The sequence below is a fragment of the Aythya marila genome (genome assembly GCF_965140915.1).
Source record: "Aythya marila genome assembly, chromosome: 3".
Taxonomy (NCBI): domain Eukaryota; kingdom Metazoa; phylum Chordata; class Aves; order Anseriformes; family Anatidae; genus Aythya; species Aythya marila.
This window is the reverse complement of record NC_139044.1, coordinates 57,759,424-57,784,057: the sequence shown is the minus strand read 5'-3', so window position 1 is coordinate 57,784,057 and position 24,634 is coordinate 57,759,424. Positions and strand designations below refer to the sequence as shown.

Sequence of the window (24,634 nt, the reverse complement as noted above, 5' to 3'; positions counted from 1 at the left end):
CAGAATGAAATCTACTCAAATCACAGAACGAAATCGCAGAGTGGACCTGGGCTTGACCTGGAGGTGATACTTAGCCTAATGTAGACAAGAACACTGTTAGCCTTCTGAGCAGCAAGGGCCCATTGCTGACTCATGTTCAACCTGGTGTCCACCAGCACTTCTAGGTCCTTTTCTGCAGAGCTGCTTTCCAGCTGGGTGCCCCAGCATGTATTGGTGCTTGGAGCTGTTCGTCCCCAGGTGCAGGACTCTGCACTTCTTGTTGAACTGCATGAGATTCTTGTCAGCCCACCTCTCTGAGGTCTCTCTGGATGGCTGCGTGACCCTTTGGTCAACCAGCCACTCCCCCCAGTTTCATGTTGCCTGCACATTTACTCTACCCCATCATCCAGACCCTTAATGAAGAAGTTAAACAGGGCTGGACTGCATCTTGACCCTGGGGGAAAAGGGACCCTACTCCCATTCCCATGGCACAGGTTTGCTCTTGTGGCTGGCCTTACACCTACGCTTAGCAATGCCCACTTTACACAGTCAGCTTGGAGACAACAGACCACTGCAGAGAAATTTCACCTGCTGATACTATCTAGGAACCCCCTTTGGCCTTCCTCCCACTGCTCACAACCCTTCTGCTCCTTGTTAACCCACATACTGCTTGGGTTCAGTAAGTTTTGCCATTTAGCTACAAATGTCTCTTCAGAAATTTTACCAAGAGGCCTTTTGCCCATGATTTCACCCTGAGGAGATCTCACCTACACGTGGCATGACTCGTGCAGGTACAAGGGCTGACTGGATCTCACCTGGCAAACCAGGAAGCCGAAATTTGCACAGCTGATGTTAGAGACATTATGTGGGTACCCAGGCACAGCGTTGCAGCAGTTACTCCTCCAGTGACTCTGAGGCACGGTGAGTGGCTGCTCCCTTGGCTCAAACTGGAACATTTAGTCTGAAACTCCACACGCACTCTGGGTATGAGAATAAGGCCCCAATTTCACTCCCATGGTTAGTTTTTATATTTTGGTTTTATAGGAACATGAAGACTTGGAAAGATTTCCTGATCCCTGTCATGGCAGGCAGGCAGGCACATTTACGAGACTGTGAGCACAGCAGTGGAACAGATCCATTTCTTTGTCTTGGAAACCTGCAGAACTAGGGGTGAGACCTGCTCTTGCCAAAATAAATGGAAATTCTGCTATTGAGATGACTGGTATTAGGATTTGCCCAAACTTGTAGCCTCAGAAATTGGCCACACTTTCTCTGTTCATTTCTAGACAAAAATGCAATTTAGAAGCTTCAAAGCTGTGTGCTAAGGTAGGCAGGACCTTTAGCTACGGGAATACAAGATACTGCAAAGCAAATTACTTCAGAAGGTTTCCACCAACACAAGAAACTGCTTTAAAGTCTCTCTAAAATGTTGATGTCTGCAGGCAAAGAAACCGGGCCCTGTGACTACAAACTCTATTTGATAGCTGCTTCAAAGGGTATTTGAAAACACAGTGGCTAATTTTTGTGGTGAACTAAGGCACCAGCTGCAGGTACAAGGTGGTGCAGGAGGTTCGTCCAGCTTCTGGCAGGAGCATGTTTGGGAACTCTTTGACTGTAGATAAATCGTGACTTACAAAATGTGGCAACTTCGCAATGGACAGACCTCACTTACTACAGTTTTTGTCCCACCCACTCTGACTTAACCTCTGCAGCCCAGACAGCCCAGGTAAGCTCTTTTCTCTGCAGATGGGGCCAGCCACAGGCTGCTAGCTGTGCACGCCTCCATGAGGGCACATTCTTGCACGTCTGGATACTTCTTCCTCAAGGAAATCATGGAAACCTAATCTCTAGGATTTGGGTCAGAAGGAAAAAAGGTTAATTCACGTGCAAGGAAAAGCCTGCCAGGCTCAGAATAACTGTGCAGGATGGAGGTTGGTATGCTGATCTTATGGCAAGCTATATTTTTTATTTTTAGGTTGGTTAAACTGGTAGCTACCTATGTGAGCACACCCACGGGCAGGCGATGTTTGGGAGTGGGGAGCCTCTGCTTGTCAAAGGCGTGCTGCGAGTGCTGTGCTTTGCGGCTGACTGGCAGATCTCGCCTCTCAGCGCAGGAATCTCGGGAATATTTGTTATCAATTTTATACAGTGCCTCCCACCGAGCCTGGACTCCAGCACCCGCCGAGGCTGCCGCCCCTCCACCAAGCCCCCTTCCAGCTCTGCATGAGGCGAGCGCAGCACTTTGACAGCCTCCCCCCAACTTGCTCCTGAAGGCTCCCCTCTGCCACCCCTCACCAGCAGTGAAATTCATTTCAGATCCTCAGCGCTGCGACGCTGAGAGGCTTCCCCCTCCACCCCCCCCCACACACGACAGCATTATTTTGACAAATATTTTTATTATTTTTATCACTCCTCCACCTTCGGCGGACGCTTCCCCTCCCGCCTCCCACCCCGAGGCCTGCCGGCGGTGGCTCAGGGCTCCACCGAGGAGAGGATCCAGGACCCCCCCCCTCCCTCCGCAGCACCGCCCCTGCCTCCGTGAGGCAGCGCTGAGGAGCGGCGGCGGCCGAGCGGGCCCCGCCTTCCGCCCTCCTCCCTCCCCCGGGCCCCGCCGCCCACCGCGGGCGCGGCGCAGCGCAGGGCGGCCGCGGCGGCCCCGCCATGAGCCGGAGGTAGCGGCGGAGCCTTCCGCAGCCGCCGCCTCGCCTCGCCCGCCTGCCTGCCCGCCATGCCGAACCAGAAGGGCGGCAAGGGCAAGAAGAACAAGCGGGCCAACAGCAGCGGCGACGAGCAGGAGAACGGGGCGGCGGCGGGCGGCGGCGGCGCCGCGGCGGCAGCGGGAGGCGGCGGCGGCGGGGGCGGCGGTGGCGGCGCCGCGGCGGGCGGCGGGGCCGGAGGAGCGGCGGCGGCTGCGGGCGGCGGCGGCGGCGGTGGCGGAGGAGGAGGAGGAGGAGGAGGAGGAGCGGCGGCGGGCGGCGACGCCAAGAGCGGTGAGCGGCCGGCACGGCCCCGCGGCCTCCTCCCGCCGTGGCGCAGGGCCCGGGCTGGAGGAGGAGGAGGAGGAGGAGGAGGAGGAGGAAGGGGGGCGCCGGGCGGTGCTGGGGGGCAGCGCCTGGAGCGGCCATCCCCGCTGTGTGCTGCCGGGGACAGCCCTGCTGCACAACGGGATTTAAGGCCAGAGCTGGGGGTAGGCTGAGGTTCCCTGTAAAGCCATAAAAGAAGATTCCCACATCCGACATTAGCTCTGCGGAGCCCCCTCGTCTCCACTTCTCCCCCCCCCCATCTCCCAAATCTAACGCTTTTTGAGGGGTCGGTGCGCCTGGCTCGGTGTTTCCTGGCAGGAGTTTTGCCTGGCTGCTGCTGGGCGGTGCTGGGGGTTCCAGGAATCCTACTGCGGGTGTCGAGGCGCCCGGTTCCCGCGTGTCGTTTAATGGAAACTTCTCCCTAGGAATATTAGCGATTAATCGCGCGCTGCTTCGGCCCGTAAGGGCTTGGCCAGGCTGCTTCTATGGGAATACTGCTTACTCCAGGGAGCCATGGGAGATGCTGAGAATTTCTTTTTGTCCATTTGTTCTGAGTGAGCAAGTGAAAAAAAAGAAAAAAAACACATAGAAATCAGCAAGAGTTGGAGGATTTCTAGAGCATTTTTATCGTGACTGCAGTCCGGTGCCATGTACTTCACAGGTAGAGTCTTGCACGAGACAGCATTAGTTGGTGTGTTGGCTTGTCTTTTGAGGTGGGGAGAAACGGTGTTCCCAATTTTTGTCTCTAAAGCACAGCAGAAAATGGTGCGTACAGGTGCGGATGCTTTGTGGGGGGAGCACAAAGCTGTGTTGCATGTGCAGTTTCCATGGAAGGTGCTGCCAGTGAACACACGTATCTCTACGGCTTGCTGGTGGGACAGGTTTTCTGTCTTCATCTGTAAGGCAGTTTGTCCCAGGTGCCTTGCACATCCTTACTCTACACTAGCCAGACTCCTATGGAGTCAAAGTTGCATTTCTGAGAGCTAGCCTGAGATCATAGAATGGCTTGGGCTGGAAGGGACCTTAATGACCGCCCAGTTCCACCCCCTGCCATGGGCAGGGACACCTCCCACCAGCCCAGGTTGCCCAAAGCCCCATCCAGCCTGGCCTTGAGCACCTCCAGGGATGGGGCACTCACAGCTTCTCTGGGCAGCCTGTGCCAGGGCCTCACCACCCTCTGAGTAAAGAATTTCCTCCTAACATCTAATCTAAATCTCCCCTCTTTCAGTTTAAAACCATTTCCCCCTGCCTTATGTCTATCTGTAAAAAGTCTCTCTCCATCTTTTCTATAAGCACCCCTTAGGTACAGAAAGGCTGTGATGAGGTCCCCCTGGAGCCTTCCCTTTCTCCAGGCTGCATGTCCCCGGCTATCTCAGTTGTTCTCTGTAGGAGAGGTACTCCAGCCCTCTGATCATCTTTCTGGCTGTTCTCTGGACCCGCTGTTAGAGCAGATTAGAGCCCCACACCCATCTTGTGCTGGGAGCTCCAGACCTGGACGCAGCACTCCAGGTGGGGCCTCAGAGGGGCAGAATAGAGGGGCACAATCACCTCCTTCCACCAGCTCTCACCAACCTCCCTCTGTTGATGCAGCCCAGGATGCAGTTGGTCTTCTGGGCTGCAAGCACTCACTGCTGGCTCATGTTGAGCTTTTTTGTCCACCAGAACCCCCATGTCTTCCTCTGCAGGGCAGCTTTCAGTGAGTTCTTCTCTTGGGCTGTGCTCATGTCTGGGATTGCCCCGGCCCAGGTGCAGCACCTTGCACTTGGACTGGTTGAACCTCATGCAGTTCAGATGCTTTTTTATTCTCTCCCTTCCTGCTTCCTCATGACTTCAGTGGTCAGAAACATCTTTGTTTCTTTTGTCACCCCTCTGCTCCTTTGTTTTGTTGTCCTCACAACAGAGGTATGAAGTAGGTTTTGGTATTTACGTGAAGCACCTGGTGAGCGCACCTGATCTGTGACTTGTCACTGTGTCTAGCTGTATCTTTCGTTTCAGGAACTCCTAAAGCCAGGAGGAGTAGGTGTGGCTGCTAGCTTTATTTTTACCTAGGTTACCGCCCATCAGATAATCCTCAGCTGGAAGCTTCACAAATTGTGTTTTTACTGAGACGTCCAAAGCTTTCAACAGATTTGGTTTGGGAAATGAAAGAAAAAGTGGCTCCTGTCATGCAGCGAAGCTGGGAATCCAGTTCTCATGTGCAGGGAGAAGACTAGATGATGATAATAGGTTCCCTCGTGTCTGTAAAACTCATGAATCCGAAATGAAGCTGCGTGGAATAGCTGGGCCTTGGAGGCAAGTATCCCGTTACCAGACTGAAGATGTTTGTAAGAGGCTGTGTGCTTACAGTTAATTGATCACTAAGCAGTTTACCGAGGACACGGCCTGCTGCGGCGAGTTGTGAGGTTAATAGAGTTCTGCTGTACACAGTCAACTCTCGATTATTCATGGGAGATTATCTGTGTTGAGGATTAAGTGTGCTGGGTGCAGGGAGGCTCTTCCCTGTGCTGCTCCTTGTGTGGGCCAAGTGAGCCTTGGCTTTGCATCGTGATGTCAGTGTGACAGCCTAATGACGTGGTCACATCAGGACCCTGCTTCATCCAAGGAAGGGACAGTGATGCAGATTTATTTTTTTGTCTAAGCCCTCATTGTTCTCTATGTGGTCCGTATATTGTTTCTGCCTCCCATCCAAACGCCAGAATGAAACAGAAATTTTAACTTCCCCTGTGCTTCTCTCTGCAGCCAGGACTAGCAGTGCTGTGTTATGCAGAGCTCCTCTTACAGCAGCCCTTTACAGCAGCAAGGTGTTGCTCCCTCTTACAGTTTGTCAGCCAATTTTTGGCATGGTGATTGAGAAACACAGATTGATCTTCTTCTGCCCAGGAGGGCACTCATTTGGTTTTGGTGGTGTTTTAATTAGTGCATATTCACAGCTCAGACCGTGGTGGAAGTCAGCAGAAGGGTTCAGGCTTATGAGTCTGATTTTGGATGGTGGGGATTGAGAGGATGGGGCATAAATACTGACGGGATGTGACGACTCTTCTCCGTGTTGCACTGAAACTTTTTGGCAGCTATTCTGATGAAGTCCCCAAGGAGCATTTGCAGTCTGTAGCTGTGCCTTCCATTCCTCTGTTCCTCTTGCTTCTTTTTCTGTGCCTTTCCACCTCTTTTCCTGGAGAATTCCCATGCTTCCCTCAGAGCAAGGAGAAATTCTCCATATGACAGCCCAATCTTTCATGATCAAAGTGACATCTATATTCTGTGCTGAGCAAGGTGCAGGTCATGGTGGGCTAATGGACTAATTTACCAGTGTCAAAATGCACAAGGAAACTGAAGTTTGGTGTCATGGGAAGCCTCATTAGTTAGATTCCTGTCTTCAGAAGTAGATTTTTGTCTTCAGAGTGGTTGAATTCCAAATAAAGTTGTATTTTTCTAGATAACTTTCTAGGTTAGTTTTCATAATCAAATTGGAAAATCTCAGCTATTATATAAAATTACATTGGTAGCTACCTTGGTTTATGCCTCAGTGACTTCAGCCCTGTGGCTTACAGGAATCCCAATAGCAATACTTGGTGATCTTCATCTGCAGACATAAATGAACGTGGGGAGGCAAGGTATTTTGTGGATCATTTGCCCTGAGCAGCATCAGAGGAAGGACCTTCCACAGGGCTTATGTCAGATGTGATGTTTCTGAATAGCAAATTCCTTCTCCATTTCTGCCCTGATGAGCTTGGGAACTTTTACTTCATTGGCTCCTGCCAGTTTACCATTTATCCCTCTTATCCCATAAACTCCTTGATCCAGACCCCTCATACAGTTGTTTCTGTCCCTAAAATTCTTTCTTCCATCCATTTTATTTGCCTTGCATTCAGTTTTGGTCTCATTATCCAGTAGACCCAAATCCTGTTCCTCCTCTTGCTGGTCCCTACCTTAACATCTTCCAGGTTTGTTCCCATGTCCTTGTCACTCCAACATTTGTTCTGTCCAGCATTGGTGCCATGAGAAGATGAGAGAAAAGAATAATCTGTCTGTCCACCCTCCGTGTCTATAGTTTTCCCCTTTAACAGGGGGTTCATTAGAGCTAGCTCAATTAAAGGAAAAAATAAAATGGTGTAGCTGTCTCTAAATTGCCACCTCACAGTGTATTTGGTGTCATACTTTTTCCCCACTGGCAAAGATGAGACCTTAAACTGCAAAACTGGCCTAGCTGGCGAATTGGTAGGCTGTCTAGTGGCATTGTCAGGGTGCAAATTTATGTAGGATCCTCGTCATGAAAGTCCTTCAGGGGAGGATAGGCAGTGGGGGAGCTGATGGAGGTGGGTGTTTCAGGTCCCGTTGGGATGTCGTTGTGCTGTGCCAGCTGAAGGGTTGTGTGAGCGGTGCCCATGTCGATGGGGCTGGGCTGCTTGGGTCCCTGCCGCACCTCCCGGTTGTGCTTCTGTGTCGTGGTTCCGCTCGAGTGGGCAGCCGAGCTCCACCACAGCCGCTCTCTCACTCCCCCTCCTCAAAGAGGAATGGGGAGAAAATATGTGAAAAGGGCTCAAGGATTGAGATAAGGATGAGAAAATCACGCAATAATTATTGTAACGGGCAAAACAGACTTGGCATAAGGAGATAGTAAGATTTATTGCCTACAACTAACAAGCGAGAGAAGTGAGAAAACAAAGGAAAAAAAAAACCAAAAGCACCTTCCCCCCCATCCACCCTTTTCCACCTCCTCCCCCCGAGCGGCGCAGGGGAAAGGGGAATGGGGGTTATGGTCAGTCTACAGCACTTCTTCTCTGCCGCTCCTTCTCGGTCACTCTCGTCCCCTGTGCTGTGGGGTCCCACCCACGGGATGCAGTCCTTGATGAACTGATCCGGCGTGGGCTTCCCACAGGCAGCAGCTCTTCCAGAACTGCTCCAGATATGGGTCCGTACCACGGGGTCCATCCCTCAGGAGAAAACTGCTCCAACCTGGCTCCCCTACGGGCAGCAGCTCCTGCCGGGTCACCTGCTCCTGCGTGGTCTCCTCTCCACGGGCTACAGGTCCGGCCCGGAATCTGCTCTGGCAGGGGTCTTCCACAGGCGGCAGCCTCCGTCGGTGCAGGGCCACCTGCTCCACCGTGGTCTCCTCCACGGGCTGCAGCGTGGAACCCTGCTCCACCGTGGTACTCCATGGGCTGCAGGGGGACATCCTGCTTCACCATGGTCCTCACCACAGGCCGCAGGGGACTTCTGCTCCGGCGTCTGGAGCACCTCTCCCCCTCCTTCTACACTGACCTTGGTGCAAGGCTGTTCTCTCACTCCCTTGACTCTCCCGGCTGCTGTCTGGCGCAGCGTTTTTTCCCTGTCTTAAATATGCTCTCACGGAGGCGCAAACAACATCGCTTATTGGCTCGGATCTGGAAAACAATGGGGCCCTTCCCAAACATGGGGCAGCTTCTAGATCTTTCTCACAGAAACCACCCCTATAGCCCCCTGCTACCAAAACCTTGCCACGTAAACCCACTACATTCTGCCTTTATCGTCAGGAACCCCCTGTGGATCATCTTGCTGAGGACCAGACCCCAGAAGGACACAGCTAAAATTACAATGTGCCTTCCTCGTAAATGACTTGTCCCTGAGAGCTGTGCAGCAGGTACACTTCACGCAGTGGGCGGATTGGAGTATACATCTGCTCTGTACAATGTACTCTGTACCAGAGTGAGTTGAATATTTATAACTTCTCAAAGAAGAAATTCTCCAAGAAGCTTAAAAACTGTATTTTAGTATCCTTGTGCTCATATGAGATCTCTAGGGAACTTTTTCCTAGGTACCTGGCTTTCAAATGGCCAGGTGGGCTTCTGCATACTCTTCGCCTGTGTTGTACAAGTTTGTAAGGCTTTGATTTACTTTCAAATAAAAATGTTAACATAATACAAGTGTATGGAGAAAGCAAATCATTCAGTACTGTGGTGACTAATATATAGAAAGCTGTGACTAGCCAACCAGTAAGATTTCCACAAAAAAAACTTATATCCTGGAGGAGGGGTAGTTAGAGGGCCAGAAGATTTGTCAGTGCAATATTCAATTAAAAAATGTATTTTTAGAGCATGAATCACTCTAATATATGTGTGGATTAGTATTTGCTGATGAATATTCCCTGCTGCATATAACATCTAATTCCAGCTTGGCAGTCTAGTGATGTTGGGTGTTGGAACCTCCTTACTATTTAGCTTGAGGGAGGGAGTCCCATTGATACCGGTGAAGCCACCTGGAAAATTAGGTTTCTGTTTGGTTGCAGTGAGTGTCAGAATCTAATTCGTGCACACTTTGTAAAGGAGAACCATTTTTCTTCCTAATTCCGTTGAGTTCTTCTAACTGCAGAAATCAGCTGAATGCAAATTCCACTGTCTTGATCAATGCAAATTGGTTTTGAGAGCACTTTATCTTAGTTTGGGAATTTTTAAAGCTATGCAGTTACATCCTTTTGTGGCAAATGCAAGGCATTTGCAAATGGGATCGTGTCTATGGTGTTGCTGAATAAAATAAATATCCTTTCATATGAGCAAGTACGCATTTAATATTTTTTTTAAGTTACTTGCTCTCAAAATGGGTATCAGGGCCCAACTGTGCTCTGTGTTCGTGTGATCATTCAGTCACTGGTTGAAGCATAAAGCTTACACGAGTAAGGGTTACGCTCGATGTTTGTTAGGTTCCATGTGAGGAAACACAGTTTTTGAACTGATTGCTTCACTTTGTGTGTACTCATCCTGTTTCTTCCTCGTAGTGATCCAACAAGCAGTGACAAAACAGCTTCTAGTCCTGGGAGACATCTGTAAGTTTTCTTCAGCCTTGCTTACAGCCTTGCATATTGACACATCCTTTGATATGAAAGTAGCATAAAGACTGGCAGGCATCCTTCCTTCTCTGCTTTTCTTCCTACAGCACATGCGAGGAAAAATAGAGGTAAACCTTGCATATAGCTCAGGGAAAGATAATCCAGCTAATCTTCGAGGTATCTGAATTACAACAGCATTAGTAGGGCATGGGCTTTCTTTAAACAGTTTTCATAGAAATTCAAATAATTTCAAACAGGCCTCTTGAAGTAGTAATCTAGTCACTGGAGTGGATAATTCCATTTTGAAAGCTGGCAGGATTTTGAGTGGAGTGCTCGCATTTCCCAGTAGACTTCAGTGACATTTATCTGGAGAGCATTCACTCTAACCTTTATCTTTCTCTCTCTCTCTCTCTCTCTCGCGATGGCAGAGCCTTTCAGTCCTCCTGCCAGGGCTTGAGTGGGATATTGCTGCTGTTCCCGTCTCGAATGCTCGCTGGGAGAGGAGATAGCTCCAGTCAGAGCCTGGCTGCTGAGTGTGCCTGGCATTCCCCGGCTCCGCTGCTGTGCTGCAGGATACCATTTTGGGAGCGGCGTGCAGCTGAGGCCTCTGCGTGCTGCGCGGGTGCCAGAGGTGGCACGCAGGCCGGGCTGGGAGCCAGCACAGCGTTGTGAGAGGGACGTCGATTGGAAGTGACAGCTCCAGCCTCTGGAGCCGTCATCGCGCTGAGACGCTGGATGCAGCAGCTAGGGAGGCTGCGTCCCCCGCTTCCCACTGAGCTTCTAGCGGCTGCTCAGCCTTTCACATGAGAGTAAAAATACCGTCCTGTTCAAACTGGGAAAGTATAGACCAGTGGTACAAACACCCCTAGACTTAAAGCTGGAAAAGATACCATTTGATTCAGCCTTTTGTCCCTTTACTGTTGTGCTTTTGGGCAGGGCCTCGTGGCTAGCTGGCTGATTCTGGGCAAATCCAGTCCATGTCTGTGCTTGGTATTAAGGCATCTACTTTCTCACTTGCCACATTTATCCCTTTATTCCCAGCTTAAGGTGGAATTTGCCACTGAAAACTTGCTAGGGCAGGTGCATTCTAGTCTGCTTTAGTTATTAGGATATCTGTTTCATCAGACATGAGGGTGAGTTTACTGTAACATTTCAAGGTATTGAAGGCTGTTGGAAGGCTACAGTAAAAGAATTTATTGGTGGAAATGCTTCGCTGTGAGGATGATTGTATGATCCAGGTGTGGACAAAGCAACAGCCAAAGTTCAGAAGACATTAAAGCCCACCACTCTTGGGATAATCACCAATCTCTGCATTCACCATGATAGAGGACACCGTAAACATCCACTTTACATGGAGCAGTGCAAGGAGTCTTCTTGACCTCAGCACAATTGCTTGTGGCACAGAGGGGACTGCTCCTTACCTGGCCTGGCGATGCCAACCCAGGATTTGTGTGGTAGGATCAGGAGTGTGTTGGCGTTAGTTGTCCTGGTGGGTCTGTTCTCCTTGGTATGGTGGACTGGTGATGCTTTCAGTTGGACTGAGGGTATACATCAAGTCAGGGCAGGATTTTTCCTATGCAGCAAGACTCTCTACATCCTGAACCAAAGCCAAAGCTGGCGATTGAGTTGTTCTGTGTTTTGATGACTAAATGGAAAGAATTGGCTAGGTTAGCTGGATGATGATAACCTTGCAGATTCTGGTGATTTCTTTAAGACCATATGAATTCTTATGATGGGTTTCAGCTGTGTAGGCAGAGTTGGTCCAGCTTGGAGCACAGATGGCTGTGCAAGCAAACTGCAGAGCTACTGTGCTGATGTGGGTGCCTCCCGTCCTTAGTTTGTATGGTTCTGCTCTTGATTTTCCTGACTTTGGTGAGGTGATGGCTGAACTGGGAGTGGGTGGTTGAGTGAGAGCCGTAGATAACAGCAACTGTGTATCATGTGCTAATCGCAGATTTCATAAACAGGCATTTGTTCTGGCTGTGCTTCAAGTTAGCAGGTGTTAACGTGACAGGTACGACTTCAGCCTTCATGATTTCCATTGCCTCTGCTTTGTGGTTAGGCCTTCCTCAGATTTTCCGGGGGAAGAAACTCCTTTGGAGGCTGGGCGTGAAGTCAGTGTAAGTGAAGTGCGTGGAGGTGGTTCTAGCATTTGCTGTACACCCCAGGACTCTCATCATCTGAGTTTCCAGCTGAACCAGGGTTTAGTAACCCCAGCTTACCTGAAATCCTCCCTCGAGGAAGGGAAGGTGGTCACTTCATGTGACTACTCGCTTGTGACATCCTGCCCGTTGGGTGAGCTGCCAGGTAGAGCCAGGCTGCTTATGGCTTGTGTTCTCTTTAAGACCCTTTTTTTTCTCTTTAAGACCCTTCCAAGTGTAAATATTGACCACTGCTACTACACTGTGCCAGGTGAAATGTCAGCCTGCGCTGTCCTGCTCTGCTGATGGCTGAAGATGGACTTGTAGTGTTGGCTTTTCTGTCCAAGAATGTTACAGGGAGTCTCATGAGAGAAAAAGCCTGTGTTTTGGGTGGCTTAGCAGGTACTGTTGTCCTGTTTCTTCCCCGCCCTTCAAGAGAAAGTCTGGAAACTTTAATGTTAATCAGTCTGCGTAGATTGCCTAAGAAGTTTTGGATAGGTATCAGTCATCGTCAGTGAGCGTTTTCAATGCAAGCAGTGAGCCAAGCTGTTTTGAAAGACTTTTTGTACTGTTTTTCTGCTGCTATATGTTGTTGCTGCTGCTGCACTGAACATCCAAGCCTGCCTTTTGGATCCACTTGTGAAACATTTTTTCCCAGTGTATTCTTCCTGCTGCGTTCAGGCTTCTAGGAAGATGAGTGATCATTTCTGTAGTGCTGTATGATTTGTGCTGTTTAGCTCGTTATGCATATGGCAATACCCTTTTGTTACTTCTTGGTAATTTTTTGCATGTCAGATTATATTTCAGGGTTTACCAGAGCAAACACATTGGGCAATTAATACAAGTTTTCAGCCTGTTTCATTGCTGTTGTCTTTACTTTTTTTTTTTTTTTTTCTTTTTATAGTTGCACTAGCACAATAGTATTGCCTGACTTCAATTAAAATAAAGCTATCCTGATGGTAGGAGAAGCTCTCAAGATTCATGCAGGTGGTTGGTGGGGAGTAGCCGTCCACAGACAGGGCTCAACTCCGGTTCGGGCTGGCAGGGTGAACAATTTTTGGATGTGTAGGGTTGTGAAGAGAGCCCTGTTCATGTGAAGGTGGTAATGTAGGTTAAAGTGTAATGTATGTGCCCCACAGGTACCCTTTCTAGCTGAGGGAATGTGCTGGCAAAGTGTCCTTGGCATAGATGGTGAGGTGCTAGAGTGACGGTAGACCAAAACCAGGCTGTAGTAGGTGTCTTGCAGCTGACTCAGTGCCAAGACCTTAGCTTTTTTTTTTTTTTTTTTTAAACTACTTTTTCCCAGATCCGTAAAAACCTGTTTGCTCTCAGTTGCTTTACAATGATAATAGGACTGCCTCTTCCAGCAGCACCACACTTTTTCTTCCTCTGCCCCAGCCTCACACTGTTAATACCACCCCTGAGCTTCACTGGCACTCCTAAGTGTGTGTGTGTATGGGGGGGAGCTGAAACCTACGCTGGCGAGTACAGGAAATAATTATCTGTTTCTGTTCACTGACTGAAAATCTCTGGTGCTTGCACAATGGGTAATGTGGGAACATGGGGGGAAGAGCAAATTTTGCTTCAGGCATCTGCATTTAGGATTCAGAACAAATGAGAGCAGTCATGAAACTGAGGCCGTAGAGTCATTGCGTTTGGCTTGCTGGTTGCGTCTTTGGTTTTCTGATGGGTGTGTAAACAGAAGTAAACAACATTCTCCTCCATTTACTTCACCAGAGAGACGTTCCTCAGACAGTTGTTATTCTGCTGCTTTCGTTAGTGTCATTGCATGGCAAGGGTGGCCTTCATATACTGTATTAAAGGCTTTTTGTTAAATGTAGAAACAGGTTGATGCCTTCCATTTTGAAGGACATTTATCTCAATCCTCTGTTTGTGTTTCTGACTTCTGCTGATGTTTAAACCTGAACAGAAAATCTGAGAAAAAGCCAAACACCCAGGCCAGCTCCTTGCAGTCTTCTTTCATGCTCTTGTTTTTGAAAGAAAAGTTAATTTTATGGCAGTTCTGTCAAAAATACAACCTTGTTTAAGTAGTCAGATATCTTTGCTTAGATGTATGTTTGTTTGGAATATTATTTCTCATTTCTATTTTAGAGGGCATGTGTGTGCTGCTCCATACACCGAGTTTCAGAATTACTGATCAAAATCACTACAGAGGAATATGAGAAAACATCTATTGTGGAACCGTAACTTCTTGGACAAGTCATTGTGCAGCTGTGGTTCCAAATCAGCAGCCTTTCTGCTACAGCAGGACACTTGTGTCTAAACACCAGAGCTGTTCTGCTGCACAAAGCTACCTGCTGCCTTGTGTTGTTCTCTCAGGCTCTGAAAGACATCTTGAAACTGAAAGGTAAAATAGAGGTACTTTTATGGTCAGTGAGGCTTTCTTTCAAAAGGGTCTGCTAGGAGAATGGATGCTTCTCTGATACATGTTAGCCTTTAATTTTTCCTGAAGTTTATTTTTTGTAACTTTGGAAACCAGAAATCTGATGAAGTGTTAGGTACTTGGAGTCCGGTTATATTTAGGTGACAAATCAGCTTGGGGCTGCCATGTGTGGATGGGCAGTTTGGCTCACGTGAAATTCTCTTTACACAGAAGAGGCTTATTGTGGGTCGCTCTTGGCAGTAACTGAAGTACAGTTACCATAAAACATGAGTGCAGTGATCTTACCTCTGTCTTTCTGAGGAATAATCTTAAAAATCATTTCTAATTGATAGGAACTAGAAGGGCTTGATAACGAGAATGTTTAAAGTTCTGTAATTCTGTAATAAGTGCTTAGTCTCATTTATAAAATGTTGATGAAATAACGCAGAGCACTTTGAAGGGTGTGAATTGATGGGAAGAGCTCTTCACATTTGCTAGTGTGGATCCCATACTAAGTAATCTGAATGCTGGTGTTTCTGCTTCTACGAATTATCTGTAATTTTGGTGCCACTGATTAGCAATTTGGTGGGGTCTTCTGTGTGGGATAAGACTCTTTGTTTGCTCTGTTGCTGTCTTCTGGCTATCCTACGCTTGCTTCTGCTATGACGGTTGTGTGACCAGCTAATTTACATGGAGTGGGTAGAAGATGAGGTGAGGAAATGTCTGATAAAGTTGTTATCTAATTAACTTAAATATGGAAAAAAAGGCATTGCTGTCCAAAAACAGAATGTTTTTCTTCCTCATAGTTATCATAGGTAGCAAATTCTTAGGTAATCTGACAGCTTTAAGTTCTCAAGGAAGAGCTGGAGAAGATCACATTTCACAGTCCTGGTGATGGACCAGTACAAAGGGGAGGAATCTGTTGAAAGTCACACTTTAAAAGAGCCTCTAGACATACAGAACATTATAGTAATCAAATAGTTGTGAGTACATTGAGGGGAATACACAGACTGGTTTGTTTGTTTCCCTGCATTTCAGCCACTTTATTAATCTAATTTCTTGTCCACATGACAAAGAGGCAGTAAACTTCTTAGAGGGTTAGAGATCAAGTATTTTTTTCCATCCAAAATCAGGACTGTGTTCAAAGTCTCATTAATGAAATGCTTTTGTTTTCTAGTCGGTTAACTATGCTGGTATGGATGAACAAGTGCAAAGTCTTTATTCTTAACTGGAGGTTCTCTAGACGTGGCTGTGTAGTAACTCCCTGGGCTGTCAGCTATAATTATATGCACGACTGTTAGAACATTTACACTCTGAAACACAGGGGGAGCATAAGTGGATTGTTGGCATGTCCTTTCTTCCTGCCTTCTGTCAGTGGTGGCAATGAATATGGGCTGGAATAGATAAATGTGGGAAATGCATAGTGAGAGCTGTTCGTAGTGGTACCTCTCATATCTTGCAGCACATCTGACTTTCGATGAGGAGCTTTGAAAGGTTTCAATTTAACTGACTTTTCGGAGATAAACTGCATCAGATGCTACTATTGCAAACTATGCTTTCAGATCCTAAGTATGATAAAAGAACGGCAAATAGCGAAAAACTTTGCAGAGATGCTTGGCGTGGCGTGGTGTGACTTGAATCAAAGGTAACGGCCTGGGAGAATGGATGGAGAACTCTGTGAATTGGTAAAATGACAGATTTTGACTCCAAGTAGATAAATTACTCACTTTTGCATTTAGACAGTGACATTACACTCAATAATACAGAGTAAAAACACGGAGGAAAAATTAGTCATTGGTTGCCAATACAATTCATACCTCTCAGATGACATCCCAAAGCCTGTGTGTTCTCAGCATGCCTTTTGGAGACCTGAGACAAGCAGCAGGAATATCACGTTGCCTCTATAGAAGGAACTTCCCAAAAGTCCCGAGGCAATGCTTCTCTTATCTAGCATGTTCTCTCCAGTTTGGTAACCTGTCTTCTTTTCCTTTTGAATGACTGAACGAGTCAGTATTTTGAACTGAAACAGGCTTTTTTTTTGCTTCAGGAGAATGTTCTTGGGAATGCACCTTTGTTGCAGTTTATAGTCAGTCCCTGAAGGAAGGGTATTGCGGCGAGTTCTCCTTGCAACTGTGCTGTTTCTGGTGTGTGAAGCAGAGGCAGAAAAATGAGTTGAGGATGTAGCACGTTCCAGGGGATGGCTTGGGAGAATTTTCTTGTACTCCTTGTGCCTGCGTGTTCTGGGTAAATAAGTTTGAAGAACTTCCGTGGTCTTGAATTTACTGAAGGTGTTTTGTTTGCTTGCTTGCAGAATTTTTGGAAAGGGGTAAAAACAGTAGCATGCCAATGACCTGTTGCTGCAAAATATACTTTGTGTTGCTGCTGTGTGCCTATTATTTAACGTCTTGAGTACCAGGAAAGGAAACAGCATAAAACCTGTTACCTCGGTGCAAATTATGTTCTATTATTCACTCAAGCAGTGATGAGCTGGATTAAGAAGAACACAATTGAGGTTTCTTTTCCCTGTTCATCAGGTAGAAGCTTTGAAGGAAAAAGACCCAGTTGGCAGCAGGCTCTTGTGATGAGGCTCGGTGTGTCTCCCTTGCAAGTCCTGGAGCTCTGAGCAGGATTCGGGAGCTCCTGGCAGCTGTTTGTGCTGGGTGAGGCAGCACTTGACCGGGGAAAACCCTAAAGAAGTGTGTGATTGTTTGAATGCAGTAATGCAGAGGTAAAAAGGCAGCCTGCCAGTCCTATTGGAGCGGTGTCTTTTGAGGAAGTAAGACGTTAGAAATACACAGAAGAAATCTTGGTAATATTTGACTAAGCATCTGAGAACCTTGTTTTGGAGTGGGAATTAGACTCACTTAAGATCCAATGGAAAGTTCCGATGAGAATTTCCTTTTTTTTTCTTTTTTTTTGTGCCTTGCAGCTACACCAATGCAGTCAGAAATTGGAGTAGTTTGTGATCTGTGGCACTTAGGTGAGGGAGGGGAAAATGTCCTTGGTTGTAAATACAGAACATCTTTGTGTAGGTGATACTGTTACAGGGAGAGAACTGAAATACTCTGTTCTTTGCTCAAGGATATAGCAAAGGCTGCTGTTTTGCTGATAAAAGACCACGTGGCGTTTGGTCTTTATCTGTGTTACAGAACTATTTGGTTTGTGAAATTTATCTATCAGGTAGGTCAGTAATGGTGGCATATCCTGTGTTTGCCTGAAAACATAACGAAGGGCCTCCTTTTTGTACAAGAAACATGATCTGTTTGTCTCGCTGTTCAAAGTCCTCTGCTTCCCGCTTCTCTCCCTATCCATCGTCCCTTGCTCAGTCCCAAAGACAAGATCAATTCCTGCCTCTCCTTATGATCACAAAGCCCAGTTGTATATCCTGCTTGTTTTTCAAACAAGCACTTCTATGTGTTCTTCCCATGTTGCCTCTCAGGCTTCAAAGCAACCCTCCAGAAATGTCCACAAAGCTTTCTCCTTACTTCTTAATGCTTGGTTTGCAGCAGTGTCCACAGAGCCTCGAGGAAGGTTAAGACTTCTGAGGTGCTTTGGCTTTGAGTGCTGAACAAGCTGTGTTGTCTTTTTGTTTTCTTCTTCCTTCATTGCTTAAAAAAAAAAAAAAAAAAAAGAGCTATAGCAAAGATTATTTGTTATTCTGACCCAGACCTAGTGCTTGCGGGCTCTTTGATAGTACGGATCATGCATAAGAACTCGTGTTTGTATTTGGCACGACATTTAAACGAGTGGTGTGATGTGCAGGCCAGGAGCAGCCTGTTATTAATCTGTCTGCTTTATGTTCCACAGAAGCCCCTTGTGCTACTCCACTGATCTGCAGCTTTGGAAGGCCAGTGGACCTCGAGAAGGATGACTACCAGAAGGTCATATGCAACAACGAGCACTGCCCTTACAGCACCTGGATGCACCTTCAGTGCTTCTACGAGTGGGAGAGCAGCATTCTGGTCCAGTTCAATTGCATCGGCAGAGCGAGGAGCTGGAACGAAAAGCAGTGTCGCCAAAACATGTGGACAAAGAAGGGATACGACCTCGCGTTCCGCTTCTGCTCCTGTCGGTGCGGGCAGGGTCATTTGAAGAAAGACACTGACTGGTACCAGGTGAAACGAATGCAGGATGACAAGAAGAAGAAGTCTGTGTTGGAGAAGAGCACGGGAAGGTCTATGGCGGAGTCAGCAGAGGAAGCCAAAAAGGGCAGGCCAGCCAACAAGCCGCAGAAAGGCTTAAGTCACGACATCCAGCGAAGGCACTCGATGGACAGGCAGAACTCCCAGGAGAAGGGTGTCATAGGCGGGAGCTACGCGGTTCGCTCCCCGTGCGTCTCTCCCGGCCAGTCCCCACCCACCGGCTACTCGATTCTTGCCCCCACCCACTTCAGCGGCCCCCGTTCCTCGCGGTACTTGGGAGAATTCCTGAAGAACGCCATTCACCTGGAGCCGCACAAGAAGAACATGGCCGGTGGGGGCATGTTCAGGAACGCGCACTTCGATTACGGGGCAGCCGGTTTGCAAGCACATCGATCGGGACACTTTGACGCCCCCGTGCAGTTTCTGAGAAGGCTCGACCTGTCTGAGCTTCTCACTCACATCCCCAGGCATAAATTGAATACTTTCCATGTGCGAATGGAAGATGACGCCCAAGTGGGCCAAGGGGAGGACCTGCGGAAGTTTATTCTTGCTGCTCTTAGCGCCAGCCACAGGAACGTTGTAAACTGTGCGCTGTGCCACAGGGCACTGCCAGTGTTTGAACAGTTTCCGCTGGTGGATGGAACCCTGTTCCTTAGCCCATCAAGACACGATGAAATTGAATATGATGTTCCCTGTCACCTTCAAGGTACAGGTTGTCTGTCAGTCATGCTAGGTTTCATTCTGTGATGGGACTGCTTCCTCTTCCATCTTTCCTCACCCTCCCCCCATTTTAGATTTTCATCATGATTCTGCATTTCTGAGCAGTTTTGTAAAGGCTGGAGTCACATCTAGATTATGGTGTGGGTCAGGCTGAAATGGTTAGGAATGAATTACAAAAAGCAAATGTGTAGAAAGATCCATGCCTTGCTTTTGGTTTTAATAACCAGCAGACATTTCATCTAATTTCTAAGTAGACTATAGCCACCCTGTTCTGCAGTGCGTACGTACTGATTTATGTGTTGTGAGTTTTGCTCCAAGACATACATCAGCCTTTTAAACAACTTTTTATGTTAAGCATGCTGTACTGCAGCATCAATGAAAGTCATATTTGTATCACCACTTGTGGCTCTCATCTGCTTTCAGCCTAGAGAATATCAGTTTCATTTTATTGCACATAGTGTTTTGTGTTGTTTGTTTTTGTTTGTTGTTGTGTTTTTTTTAACATGGCAAGGACTGTAGTTTGGCATGTGTTAGTGCAGTCCTGGCAAAGACTATTTCTGTGGCCTGGAGAAATTAGACAGTGAAAGTAAGCTTTTATTATGCTGGGATGAAGTGGCGTTGAGGTAGTGGGGGCTTTAGATTTGGTCCCAAATTGCTGCCAGTTTGAGCAGCATACTGACCATGTCCCAGCTCCCTGCTGAGCTGGGAGCAAGGCATGTATCATTTTTCTTCTAGAGCAAAAAAACCAAAACAAAGCAACAACAAAACATGAGCTGGGATGAGCTTCAGCTCTTCCTGAGAGGTATGTCTGAAACTAAGTGATCAAGGTGGTACATGGCAAAACACATCTGTTCTGCAGTCTGCTGGCAGCCAGCATGGCTAACATAAGCCATAGAAACTATTCCTAGGTTGTTTTTCAAAAACATAAACTTATATGTTGAAAAGTGTTATGGGAATGCATTAGCAGGAGGTATTTTAGCATTTAAGTTTCTCTCCGTTCCATAAATTTGTTATGTTTCATGCATGGTTATAACATCTATTATGTAACATTCCTTTGCTCAACAAGCTTTGTATTTTTTTCCTTTATTTAAATCATGGCGTGCTAAGTCACTGAACTGTATTCATGCTAACATTCTTGTTTCTGTCTTACCTAATGTATTTTCGAGGGGAAAAAGTGACAGACAAACATACAAGCTGAAAATTCTCCAGGATAAACAGAATATACCTGTGTGAGATAACCGTGCTTGTTTGCTTCTGTGAGGAGGCATACACAACATGCTTGTGATCTTATCAGCGCTAATAGATGGTTTAGTAATAGTGAAACTTGCCACTTCTTATTGTTTGCCACTAAGAATGAAACTGCTGAACTATTTTTTATTTTATTTTTTATATTTTAGTTAATTGCTTCTTACCCATTGGATGATACACCTGAAAAACTTGCTCAGACAACGTGCTGTGAATAATTAATTGTTAAAATTTTTACCTCCTTGTCCTGGGTAAAAGGGTTTATTATCAGGAGTATGCTTTGAAATGAAATTACGCTTGAAAGGGTGCTGTTTCAGGGTGTTATTTTCTCTTCAGTAATGAAAATCACTTCTGATATCTTAAACATGCCTGATAAAAGGAGTCTCATTTCCTATATAGCAAGGATTGTGAAAATCAAGTGGTGGGGAAATGTAGCATCTTAATATGCAGAAGCAGAGAACTTCAGTTCAGGAAAATTATTTGTCTTCCTACTCAACACAAAGCTTTAGCACATGGAGTTATTTGAAAGGCTCCCATCTCTTGTTGTTCACTTTAGAAACAGAGCTTATTATATTTGCTCTTCAGTCTCGTCACATCACATTCTCTAGAGCTGAACAGCCTGATGTGGAGTTACTGAATTTATCAGCTCATACTGGCAACTGTATGGTTTATATATATTTTAGGTAGAATCTGATTTTCTTTCTCATTTTTCTAAAACAATCGGCTTAAAAAAGAAAAGTTAATAAACAATCTGTTATCTTTAAAGTACCTAGTTACTAGTCAGCAATTTTTAATATTTTATTCCATATATCTAGAAAAAAGGTACACCATGTGTGTGCTCCTTAAATTACGAATTGTGATGTGTGCAGGCCTTTGGTGCTGAAGGGCACAAATCGTAATCCAAGATAAGCACAGTCTTGTTTGTAACTACATTACTTCCTAACTTTTTCTTGTATAGCAGTGCAAAACCTGGTATACTACAGAATTATACTCTGCATCAGTCCGCCTAAAGCCCACTAAACAACTAGCCACTACAAATCAGGCTTAATCTGGATAGCAGATCTTTGTAGTTTGTGCAGGGCTTTTTGTTTTGTGGGAAATTTGCATGTTGGATTTCAAATTGTTGAGTTCAGTGACCTTTTTGTGCAGAAAGTATTTCATGTTGAAGTCTGAACCACTTGATTTTTACAGAAGGCAGTATAACTCAGCTTTTGAAATCATTGTTTGTGCAGAACCTAAGTTCATGGGAGAGCTCGATAGATTCATCGTTCTGTGTGGCATGATAAAATTGTATGTGTAACATATGTTTTCAAATATAGTTACTGCAAATGAATCAAGAGGAAAAAGTACAGGAAAGAAAGTTCTTCTGGCTGTTACTTTTTTTCCGTGAAGAGTATTAGGTTCTTAGTTACCTGTTTGCTGGAAGATTTTGGCAAGTTGTTAGATGAGTCTTATTAAAAAGCTTCAACACTTCTCCACTTCTTCTGTCAGGTGGGGATGAAGCTAGGGTAGTCGTCTTCATGTAAAAATGGCAGCTGATCACATAGCTTAATTTGGCATCTGCTCATGTAGCTTAAGCAACTTCTTTTACAAAATACTTTGCTAAGGTCTACCAGCAACTAAAGGAATGGGGTTTAGAGTGGGCAGGATGATGACTGATTCCTGAATTTTGCATTAATGGAAAATAGCTTCAGTTAAGTCCTATGTGTTTGTGATTGAGAAATATTTTTTACTTATTGTTCACCCTTTTCAAAAAGATCTTAATAAGGTGTGATTTGTAACACTAAAGGGCAAATAACACATTGCAGGAAATGTCTGTTTTAATCTTCTGTTACAGTCTCCTTAAGAAGTGTGTTTCCTGTCCACAGGAAGGCTTATGCATCTCTATGCTGTTTGTGTAGACTGCTTAGAAGGGGTTCACAAAATTATCTGCATTAAGTGCAAGTCCCGATGGGATGGAAGCTGGCATCAGCTGGGAACTATGTATACCTACGATATTCTGGCAGCATCTCCCTGTTGTCAGGTCAGTATCCTCGATAAGTAAGATTCCTAAGGTGAGATTCCAATTGATGATAAATAAAGCAAAGGTTTGTGTTTCTCTCCTCCCTTCCCTTCCTCCATCCTTCTTTTTCAGCCTATGCGTGTAGTATAAGAAAGCAGAGCTCATGTCCCTTTATCTTAATTTACATAGCATGAAGGCCTATAGCTAGACAAAAGCTAATGTAACAGTCGGTGATTACGTTTTTTTTTTTTTTTAATTAAAGCCCCTTTAAATGCATTCACAATTAAAGCTGGTGCTTGGGATGATCATTAGGCATTACCTTTGGCATCAGGTAAAATTCTAGTAGTATTTTAATAATATTTGCACATTTTTTTAGCAGATGATATGTGCATTCAAGGTTCTTCTAGTTGCTTGAGTTGAGTTCTGTCATAAGATGATCATTGCAAAAAAGATGAGGAAATCTAAAAGTCTAAGAGTCTTTGTGTTTGGAGATTACCCATCTCTCCTTAATCTTTGCTGCAATTGACTGTGCTGATGGTACTCTGCTACAGCCTGAAGAAACCTAGCTTTCATTAAGTGCTCACCTCATTTATATCTTGCGTGGGAAAGAGCCTCAGTTTACTCCAAAGTAGGTACATGCCTGATGCAGCAGGACCATCAGCAGTATTCAAGACGTTTTTCTGTTTGAGGTCTCAAAGCTCAGCAAAGTTGTGTTGCGGAGGTAGGGGTGACCCATTGTAGGCAGTCGTGTGAATAGCACCAGGTGTTGTTTTTGTAGGTGCAGCTCAGTGGTTCCTTCTGGCATGTCAGAAGGCAGTGGCTGGCTCCTGACACGCAGGGTTTGTAACGGGGTTAGAGCAGGTGTTCCAAGAATGGTCACTTCATGGTTTTGTGAATGCTTTCCATAAAGATTTGCAGTCTCTTAATTTCTTAAGATTAAAAATTTCTAAGCTCTAGCAGTCTTAGTTCTGAGTGAGGCTTAAAAGGAAGACAGTTGCTGCCCTTGAAGATGTGGCAATACGAGAGCAATCTCTAATAGAGCTTTACCAATATGTGACACACTGTTTAATTTTAAATTTAACATATTTACCAAGATGTGTTGATCACAAGACAAGTGGAGTTGCTGGTACTGGATAAAATTACATTGTTAATGACTGCAACAAAAGGCAGAGATGCCTCCCTTTTTGTGCCTCTTGAGATTGCAGCTTTTTTTAAATAGGGACTTTTAAAGATAAAACACAGATGCTAACTTACTAGCTCTGTAAAATTCAGGAAATTTAAATCTGAATTGCTTCTTTTGAATGTACAAGACAGGAATTAAGGTCTCATTCTAAAAGAGTCTTAATTGTATGATTAATGGACAGTATGACAGTACAGGGTAAATAATAGATCTGAATATAAAACCACTAGCTTCAGCTACTGATTGCTGGGTAATGTGTGTCATTGTTTCACTGGTATTGTTACAGATGATTCTGCATATAGAGGAATGACATTTAAATATGGTATATAATTTAACTCTGAATTGCCTTGCTAATTTCTTGTTTTGAATAATTTTATACCTTATTTCAAAATATTTCATTATACTTCAAGAATATGTGTATAGGATAATGAACTACATCCACTGTCAGGTTGATGGCAGCTAGATGGTGGGCTGGACACCAGCAAGGGGAAAACCCACATTTTAAGAAAATCACCATAAATCTATGCCCCATTAGACTGCATTTCTCAGAATTTCTGCTTGTCAAGCAAAGCAGCTATCTGTGGACTTCATGCTTTGCTTCTTTTTGAGTCTTGTCTCAACAGCAGTAATACTTTAATAATTGCTTCCTGTCCTCCTCCCAAGAAAATCCCTTAAGTCAAGGTTGCTATAGAAAATCATTTGGTGTTCTTTTCAATGAAGAGCTGAAGCTTTTGTTAGCACGTGAGGCTGAGAGGTTAAACTGCGGTACAGATCAAGCCCACACTGCTCATTTGCCACCTTTACTTCTTAACCTCCTTTGTGGTCTTAAACCTCCTGCTTCTCCTGAGTGTTTCATGCTCCCTGCTGAGCTTTCACACTGCCTGTTGCTTTCTGCACAGAAAATGGGCTGGATATCTCAGCTAGATGTCTCCTGAAGGCTCTGTTGCTGTTGTTTCTGTTGACCATGAATAGCTCTGCCTCTCCTCACCCTTCACCTTTAATCAGTTCTCCTACCTATTC

The 24,634-nt window shown here is 45.7% G+C and overlaps 1 protein-coding gene across 5 annotated transcripts in view; it reads left to right on the top strand.

Moving 5' to 3' along the window:
- Window positions 1-2,425: 2,425 nt before the first annotated feature.
- The window catches only part of HECA (hdc homolog, cell cycle regulator), a 57,937-nt gene continuing 35,728 nt past the window's right edge, over window positions 2,426-24,634 (top strand). For all 5 annotated transcript variants that reach the window (XR_014317105.1, XR_014317106.1, XM_082755860.1 and 2 more), the window contains exons 1-3: window positions 2,426-2,969; window positions 18,133-19,173; window positions 22,301-22,455. Coding sequence is in view for 3 of the 5 variants with exons in the window: in XM_082755860.1 (XP_082611986.1) it covers window positions 2,708-2,969; window positions 18,133-19,173; window positions 22,301-22,455 (1,458 nt within the window). In the remaining 2 variants the exon portion in view is untranslated. The remainder of the gene's footprint in view (window positions 2,970-18,132; window positions 19,174-22,300; window positions 22,456-24,634) is intronic.